Here is a 9,439-nt window from a genome sequence, read left to right on the forward strand (position 1 = left end):
TGTTTTAATGAATAAAGTTTGAAAACTTTCTTTCCAGTTCTTTAATTTAATACTCATTAAAAAAATCTAATCTAATTAATCTACTTCTTAAACTTAATATAATTTAGTTTAATCTAAGTATAAATTGAATAAAGGTTTATTAGACAGCCTTAATAAACAGCTTGCTGTAGTATAATGAAACAATTACACACCAGGTTTTTTTATTTTTTGCTTTTAAAAACCTTTAGAAACCATTTATTATTTTCCATCCACTTTATAATTATTTTCTACTTTGTGTAGATCTATCAAATACATCCAATTAAAATACTTTTAAGTTTGCAGATTTATCATTATAAATTGTCAGTGGTATGTCGGAATTGACGTTTGCAAGGCAATGCACACTTCTAACAACATAAACACTTTGGCGATGTGTGGGGCGGCTTTTGGAGCAGCGGTGGAGTGGGCCCCACGTGTAAAGGCGGATCGATCCAAGAGTTTAGGTACGTTTCCTATCCCTTCTCTAATCATTTCCTGTTTGAAACAAAACAACAAAGATACATGTGCAGCATGGGACCTATAAAAGGTTTATGACAACTGTAGTCTGCATTAAACAATCTGTTAGCCATCATCCATCCAGGGAGACACCAAATGACCACTTATGGAGTAAGCAGAACTCCCTTCTAGCAGCATTGTTTTATCTGGACATCTACAAATCCTAAAAACATACAATACGACCTGCATAAACAGCTTAGCTACAGATCCTTAACTGTTTTCAACAACTTGAAAACAACTCGCTCTTGGCCTTTTTGGGAGGTATTTCTCCCACCTTTAAATTAACTATCAAATCAGCAACATAAAAAAAAAAAAAAAAAAAGAGGTTGGATTACAGAACCGACAATCAGCAGTGGGGAGATTAAAAAGTTTCAACAGCTGCTGCAGGGTAAAGATTGAACTACACATCAAAAGGCTGATATTAGCATATTTTTGTTTGTTTTGTTTTGTTTTGCATTGGCCGATAGATTCATGAGTTCACAGATTCATCAGTGCATTCAGGAGCCATGTCTTGAGGCCACTGAGAGGCATGCATTGCAGCTACCTCCATTTGCTAGACAATGTCTTGTGTTATTAAATGTTTCTTTTTTTTCAAACTTAGACTTGTGGATCATTTATTGCTTTGTGTCATTTTTATCAATGAGCAAATTTCAAAAGGATTAATAGGATTTTGATGGAAGAATAGTATCATAACATTGCTTAAAGTTTTAAAAAGTTGATTTTGCATGATATTGGCCCTTTAAAAACATTACTGGTACAATTCAGTTGAAAAGATCCTTTACACTACTGTCAATCATTAAATATTCTATATACAGATCTGACATGAAACCAACATCCAAGGCATATTTCAAATGCGGAAAATTTTCTTTAATAACATAACACAGCTGTATTAAGGATTTAGAGTAAAAACAGAGTGAGGTGCCACACTTGGCAACGACGGATGGCTAAAGCCTCTCGCCTGTAGGTTTTTCTAATACTATGGCAACCAAAGCGGCTTAAAATGAGCGACATGCAAAAAGATTGTTTGGAAGATTTTTTTAGATTGAAAGTTGTGGCGGTTTATAAAACTGATGTAACAGTAAATTTATGAGTAATATTTTATTACATGTAAAAGGGAGTTTTTTCTCTCCACTGTCGTTACAAGCATGCTTAGTGTGAGGGACTGCATTCAAGTCAATGAGTCGATGCAATCAACTGATTTTCCTTAGATAGAAAACTTTAAATCAATTTTACTGTATGATCTGGTGAACTGTAAAGTGCATGTGTTGTGAATTGGAACTATAGAAATAAACTGAACTAAACTGAATTATATATGTAATAATTAACCAAATTCATATATTAGGAATATATAAGTATATAAGGATGGTAGAGTTGCATTTCTGTAGGAGTAGCTCAAATAGCTTAATATCGATGTAACTTTTGTAAAGAATTTTATTTCCTTTGTTTTTGGATCAGGTTTGTTTTAGCAGTTTCTTTGCCTCTGGTTTTGAAGCTGTGAACTGGGAGGATTTTTGCTGATATTTTTTTCCTTTTTAAACATTTATAACTGAGGTACTTCGACTATTTCTGCAAGTGCCAGCTGAGTTGACCAGGAGGTGCCAAGGATGCAGAGCAGGAAATTCAAACCATCTCTTCCATGAATAATGATGGGTAACAAGAGACCTAACTATAAAAGAAGACAGATATATAAAGTAGGCTGGGAAGCTCAACAGAGGTGGGTTGGCAGTGCTTATGAACAACAGACAAAGGCACCCAGGACATGTAACTGTGAAGATTTTTCTCTGTAGCCCAGATATTGAGGAGCTCATCTTCAATCAGATCATACAGTTGGATTGGCAAAAAGTTTTCTATCAGAGGGAGACTTGCAGGATGCTCCTCCTGGATGAGCATGTGGTGAGAGCGGATATTAGATAATGCCTTTCAGAGAAGTTAAAGTGTTAATATAAGGTTGCTGATAATGCATGCAGTACAATAACCACCAAAAAAGTTAATAAAGTAAAAAAAAAAAAAAGTTTTAATAAATGATCCTGCTGTTAAAAGATTTTTTTAAACATTTGTGTTCCTGGAACTAAACTTTAAGTCCATATTCAAGGAATTTTATTAAATAACTTGATTCAAAATGGAATCAAATTATTTAATAAATGCAGCTTATTCACCTAGCTTGGCTCTTACCTTTGGAAAATTATGATCAAGGACAACAACTTAACAAAGGAAGATAATAAAGGTTTTGACCTAATTATTAATTATAATAAGAGGTATGCCAGGCCAGCATATTATAAATATAGCATTAAAAAATCCTAATTCTGATAAAGAGAAAACCTACTTAATCCTTACTTCTTTTTTTTTTTCATAAATTAACTGTTTTATATTAGGTTTTAATTGTGAATTAATAAAGGAAATCCAGTTTAAAGATCTATGCATACACACAGACCCACAATCAGTAAATATGCACTCCAATATGTTTGCAAACTATCCAAAATACATTGTAATCAATTTGTGTACATGGTTTATTAGCAGTTTTTGATCATGATGATAGCCGTTGTTACTGCCGACTGTTCGAACCAAGCCAATAACATATTGCATCCTGTAGCAAACAGCTTTAGCTCTCACCATCTATATTTAAAAAGAGATATTTTGAGATATTGTGGTTTTACGCCTGTAGCGACGTTGGAGCTAACAGGCTGCATCTACAACCAAACAGACACATCTTTAGACGTATGGGCGGAAAATAACATGCCTAGCTTGTGTAAAGCTGATTCGATAACTACGTTAATTCTGCCAATGTTGCAGTGTCTGCATTTTCTATCAAGGCTCAAAATAGGCATGTAGCTAGCGGCTAATGTTAGCAGGAGCTCCCCAGTCCTTTTTAGGCGCTTCCTTGCGAATATCAACGCTAAAGGACTGAAACGCCTGTATAGGCTAGCTAAGTAGTTAGCATGCTATTGGGCCTAAAGGCCTATTCGGTGCAAAGCAAAAATTCTAGAAACTTAAAAACGGCAAATAAATATTATTTCAACTCGGCATCTCTGTCCATGGCTCTCACACAGCCACACACACCGTGTAAGATTGGGTTATATTACCGTGTGAATGACGAATTCTCGTGTTGTTTGTAGAGATTCCGATAACGGCGTCGTTCCTCGCGAGAGATGGAGGCTGCGCTGCTACCTGCTCCCCTCAGCGGCCTGTAGGGGGCGCTCTTAACATTTGGTCGACAGGCAAGTTAAAGATGAGCTTATTTTAGCTGCTCAGACAATTTCTGCTGTTTTTATTGCTGTTTTGCGTTAAAAATAGTGTGTATGTTTGAATTTAATATTTTTTGAACAATAATGGCTAAAAAAGTAATGAATATGCCTACCTTCCTGGTTGCTTATTCAGCTTTTTCACCCTACTGTACATGAATTTCTAAACATCTTTTCTATTTTCTTCATATTATTTATTTCACGATCCATATAAAGTGTCTTTTTGAAGAAAGAAAAAAATGTCTAATGTATTTGTAATAGTTTGCTGCAAATTAAACGTTATGTGACTGTAAGGAAGACCAACATTTATGTTTTCATGTCTTTTGCTCTTTTTCTGTTTTGTATTTAATGAGATGGTTTAGACCTACTGTGAGGTACGGAATGAATATATATATATATATATATATATATATATATATATATATATATATATATATATATATATATACATATATATAATTTATTTCATTTTTTTAGTCCTATATCTTCATTAAAGGGGCCATAAGAGGGGCCAGGAGCTGTTCTACAGGGGGCACTGCATCAATGGCAAGTCCATAAGCAACATCAAACTTTCATTTAAATTTTTTTCATTATGACACCTCACATCATTGACGGTATACTTAAAATATATTTCAAACTTACATTATAAAGATGTAGAAATAAAATAATACAGCATACCATGCAATGATTAAGTTACTATTCAAACGAAGTCGTCGGGTCTGTGTCTGATGCGATGTTGTTTAAGATCCAGCAGGTGTCAGTAGAGAGCAACAAACCAATACAGTATCAATGGTAGTGCGCCGAAACTCCTTATGTGGCTATATGGCAGGTCGTCTTGACATTTATTGTGAGCGCTGTTCTCTGTTGTTACATTAGTAGATCACTAAAATAGGATTCTTCCTCGTCAAATCTACTTTCCTACTGGTTAGAACTATAAATGTCGATATCCTAAATAAAATGTTTGCTGCATAAGCGGTATTTCAACATGCAAAATAAATATGACTGTACAATAATAAAGTTTCAGATACCTTGGAATCTTTGCAAGTTTTAAGTAGCCATTTTGACATTCATTAGCCAGACTCAATACATATTTCATATATATATTTCAGATTCAAATGAATTTCTTCCAAGTCAAAATGAACATTTCAGACATCTAAAATAACATTCTTCCAAGCTAAAAATAATAATTTCAAATATAATGTATTTCTGACACAAATGGCATTGCAATTCCCAACTTCGGCTTTCACTTCCAAATATCTAAAGCAACATTTTTGCTACCTAAAATGAATATTCCGGATATCTAAAACTGAATTCTGACGAGGCTATCAGGTCGCTGTAATCCAGTTAATAGTAGTCATAATGATAAATTTGGATATAAAAAATTTATATTATATTTTAGATGATATTTTTAATAGTAGAGATATCATTACAGACTATTGATACCTATTATACCTTTCCAAAGTATAGTTTTAGATACTTACAAACTTTCAAAAGAATGAGTCTCCTTTTTAAAGTAGAAAGGCTGAATAGTCATATTTCAATAATCATGCGGCTTTTTGTAAAGCCGTAGAAACAGGATATAGATATAATTTATACGGTTCTGTGATTCTGTGGGGCACCATTGTGAAACATTTGCTCTGTTCGAAAACCTAGTACGCATCCTTAGAAGACCGGATTCGAAGGCCGATTACGTCATAGCGCGGCGCCGAGGTCTGGTCGGATTCCAAGAGTCCTCGTTATGCGGCCTTAAAATGCGTCCTTCTTTTTGCCCGATTTGAAGGACAAGTCTGATGTATCCTCGGTATTCTTGGATATCCCAGGATTCATTGCGAGACCAAGCAAGCTGTGATCAGAGGAAAGATTACTTGGCGCCGAACAGTGGTGAAAATTGGAAGTTCAGTTTAATATAATACAAGTCATTTAATAGTTCCGTCTGAGATTAATGAAAAATAGTTGTTTTAATGGTTATTGAGTGTGATATGTGGCAGTAAAGTTTGATTTATCTAAAGGTTTTAATCTGTTACTGTGTAAATGGGTTTGGCTATAATTTAAGGACAGATTCTAATATATTTGCAGGGTGGGGACTATAAATCTGGTAGGATTTTTATCTTTTTATTGCTGTTTTGCACAATATGCTTAACTACGTATTTTTTGTTGTTGAAAATTAGAGATTTTGCAGATATATTTTTTATAAATACATTGCTTAGATTTACTTATATATTTCTAACCCTTTTATAGAATAGAATAGAAAATCCCTTTATTGTCCCACAATGGGCAAATTTACAGCAGCAGAAAGATTATTGAAAATGGTCACACAAATGTGGACCTTAGAAGAGTTAAAATATAAACAATAAAATACTGTAAAGTGTTTTAACAATATAAAACTGGGGAATAAATAACCAATATGCAGCTATGGACATTTTTACAGTAATAGATATTTGAAAATAGTAGCAACATCAGAGATGTGCAGAATGACAGCTGCATTTTATTTAACTGACTAAGGTTTCTATCATTATATTTGATTTTATTTGTTCCTGCTCCCGGTGGTTGGAACATTTATTCCATTCTGGATTCTTGTGAGTATAGTCTTTGTTCACTTCACAATAAAAAAATAAATAAATAAACAAACAGTTTTGAAAACTTCTGTATTCATTCTTTTCCTGCTTTGTGTGTCAACGTTCACGGTTGCTAAGCAACAGAGCATACGGCGGTAAAACCCGCCGAAGGGTAGACCTCGTCAAATTCACAGCCAAAACTCTTCCGGTCTCCTTATTTTCAAGGACTTCGAAGGATCCAGTCTAGGTAGATCGCGTCCTTGGAGGATACGTCCTAGGTTTTCGAACAGAGCCCTTATGTAAAATGCCTCACCGTGAGTGGCTGACATCCATTGTGAGCCTGTTCTCAGATTGGCCGGTCCATTGTTACGTGGAACATGATTGGCTGGGGTGTTTAAAAAGAGTACGGAGCGCATGCTTTTTCGGCTCGGGCCAGTGGCGCAATGGATAACGCGTCTGACTACGGATCAGAAGATTCTAGGTTCGACTCCTGGCTGGCTCGAATGCTCTTTTTTATTTATATATATATATATAAATCTGACACAGTTTTTGTCTTAGATAACATTCACACATGTGGTTGCCGTTCCAACACACGAGATTAGTGATCAAGAGAGAGAAATATTAAAAGTTAAGTCGGCATGGAAAATTAACAAAACAAAGAAGTATGGTCTTATAAAAATAAAAAAACAGCTTCTAAATAATTTTTTGTTTCAAAGAATAGTTTAAAATGTACTTCTATCCTTAAAAAATAAGCACCAGGTTGTTAAGGCATACCCCAAATTTCTTTCAGATAGTCTTATTTTGAATGTTATTTGATGGTGTTATAACATTGAAGATTATCATTCTTGGTAGTATAAGGCACAAAAAAATCAATATATATATGAGGCACACACACACATACAGTGTAGCTTTCTGTTAGTTAGTTACTTTAACACCTAAAATATGCATTTTTTTTCATAATTTGCAAATAATTTCCAAATCCATAATCCTGTATGAAAAATATCTCCAAATTAATATTTACAGTCCACTCAGAACTAATTCCTTCCTAGTGTCTGTGAAGTTTTGATTCTTCACAGAGCAGAATGTTTCCAGAATTTAGCGGTAATAGAAATTAGCTTAAACATACCGAGTATGGTCGATACACCATCTGGGTTTGGTCAATGAGCTGCAGATTCATCCAGCATGCTCCCAGCACACCTCCGCCCCCCACTAGGACACTCAGATCACAACATAGTCTACATGCTCCCCCACTACCAATGGTGAGAAGGACAACAGTGAAGAAGAAGTCTATGAAAGTTTAGTGAGATGAGGCCACTAAGAAACTGAGGGACTGTTTTAGAACCACAGACTGGAGCATGTTCCAAAACTTTCATGGTGATGACATCAGCAGCCTGACTGAATGTATGACTGACTACATGACCTTCTGTGCGGAGAGCATGGTGCCCACACGACGACCCAAACAACCACCCCTGGGTTACTCCTGAGCTGAAAGTCCTCCTGAACCAAAAATCTCAGGAGACAGAGAAGAGCAGCTTATAGTCCAGTGAGAGCTCCAATGGAGGATCAGGGCAGCAAAGAGGAAAATAGAGGAACAAAATAACATCAGAGAGCTGTGTAGGGGCTTTGGGCAGGGCAACAGCACCAGCAGGGCCGCAGACAGATACACCAAGTTTGCAGACAAGCTTAACAGGTTTTTCACATGCAGTTGTATCAAAAGTAAATGTAAAGGAAAATGTTAGATGGAAAACAGTTTCGCAAAACAGGATAAACAATTAATTATCTTTGTAAAGTCGGAGTTACTGTTTTATGATATAATGTCCTGCCATACACCTCCTACAGGGAGCAGGTGTGACGTCAGCTGATAACCCTGCTCATGCTCGCGAGGACAGGAAGATATGACCGCAGCTGATATATGTGTTGTAGTGATGTAATTTAGCCGTTTGTTGACTACGGATGGCTGTTTGTGCCAGGCTTTGCGGAGTCGGACAGTCTCGAAGGTGCCGCCGGAGACGACAGAGGAACGACCAGCAGGACCAAGGCAGCGATTCTGATATGGAAGAGGAAGAAGAAGAGCGAATCGTAGGCCAGCGGAGAAGCGAAGCAGGGAGCAGCGGAGGCCCCGGGCGAGTCGCTGCCGCGGACGCCGCGACTGCAGGGCCAAGTGACGCTTGTGAATATGGCAGCGGCCATGTCAACAGAGGAGAATCGAACACGAAACCTCTACACCCAGAGTCATTAATTGAACTACCGCCGGAGCTCCTGGTGGAAATATTTTCCTTGCTTCCAGGAACAGTGTTACCTAACGTCGCACTGGTTTGCAAGAAATTTAGACAAATCCTCAAAACAGAAACCATATGGAGAAGACGATGCGTGGAAGGTAAAAAAAACAAACAAAATAAAACAGATTAGTATGAAAAACTGTCAATATTTAACTGATGACACAATAGGCCCATTTTTACATAAACCCTTCTCATATAACCCCACCATGTTAGAAAACATTATTATTATCTAAAGCTTCCTTCTTATGGCACCTGTCAGACATCCTGTGCAGGCCTGATGTTTTTTTTTTTAGCATTACTGCAATAAATGTACTCTTTATTTATCTATCTATTTTATTTGAGAAAATACATGCCATATTATCATTGCATAATCCAGACTATACACATTATTATAATGTAACTCTTAAACAGCATGTAGAGAAACACTGATTTGCCTTAAAATATAATGCCAACTTTTGTATTTATTAAATTAGAAACTACTGATGGAAAAAAAAAAACTGGTTTGATCTTTGGTTTAAAATAAAAAATGTCAGATTTAAGTAACATCAGTTGTCTATAATGTGTAAAAAATAATGTGCATATAGAATAAAAACATGAAATCACTTGTTCCCGTGACAACACTATTCAGTAACACAGAGGCAGGCTCAGTTGAGGGAAAAGGGCATTTTAATGTCCAAAATTATAATTATCATCAGATAAAGTCATCAAAATGGGAATATGTTTACTTTCTGTTCCTAGATTGGCATTTTATAGAAATGTATGTGTTTAACAACACCTTTTATACTGCAGGAATATTCATTTTTGCAACAAAATACAGATAAACAACAAATTTTTT

At 35.8% G+C, this 9,439-nt stretch overlaps 2 protein-coding genes and 1 non-coding gene across 5 annotated transcripts in view; 2 read left to right on the top strand and 1 right to left on the bottom strand.

Moving 5' to 3' along the window:
* banp (BTG3 associated nuclear protein) overlaps positions 1–3,740 on the bottom strand; it is a 51,360-nt gene extending 47,620 nt beyond the window's left edge. The window contains exon 1 of one of the 2 annotated variants that reach the window (XM_015404458.1): positions 3,612–3,668. The gene's annotated coding sequence lies outside the window, so the exon portion shown is untranslated. Of the gene's footprint in view, positions 1–3,611 lie in introns of both variants that reach the window. The other variant, XM_015404451.1, reaches the window with a different exon arrangement.
* A 3,014-nt stretch (positions 3,741–6,754) lies between these two features.
* trnar-acg lies at positions 6,755–6,827 on the top strand. The gene has a single exon. It is a non-coding gene; the product is annotated as a tRNA-Arg (tRNA).
* A 1,362-nt stretch (positions 6,828–8,189) lies between these two features.
* The window catches only part of fbxo31 (F-box protein 31), a 15,989-nt gene continuing 14,739 nt past the window's right edge, over positions 8,190–9,439 (top strand). For both annotated transcript variants that reach the window (XM_015404342.1, XM_015404348.1), the window contains exon 1: positions 8,190–8,702. In XM_015404342.1, the coding sequence (XP_015259828.1) occupies positions 8,279–8,702 (424 nt within the window). In that variant the 5' untranslated portion in view covers positions 8,190–8,278. The remainder of the gene's footprint in view (positions 8,703–9,439) is intronic.

This window comes from Cyprinodon variegatus, unplaced genomic scaffold (assembly GCF_000732505.1).
Source record: "Cyprinodon variegatus isolate N-32 unplaced genomic scaffold, C_variegatus-1.0 Scaffold35, whole genome shotgun sequence".
NCBI classification, from domain to species: domain Eukaryota; kingdom Metazoa; phylum Chordata; class Actinopteri; order Cyprinodontiformes; family Cyprinodontidae; genus Cyprinodon; species Cyprinodon variegatus.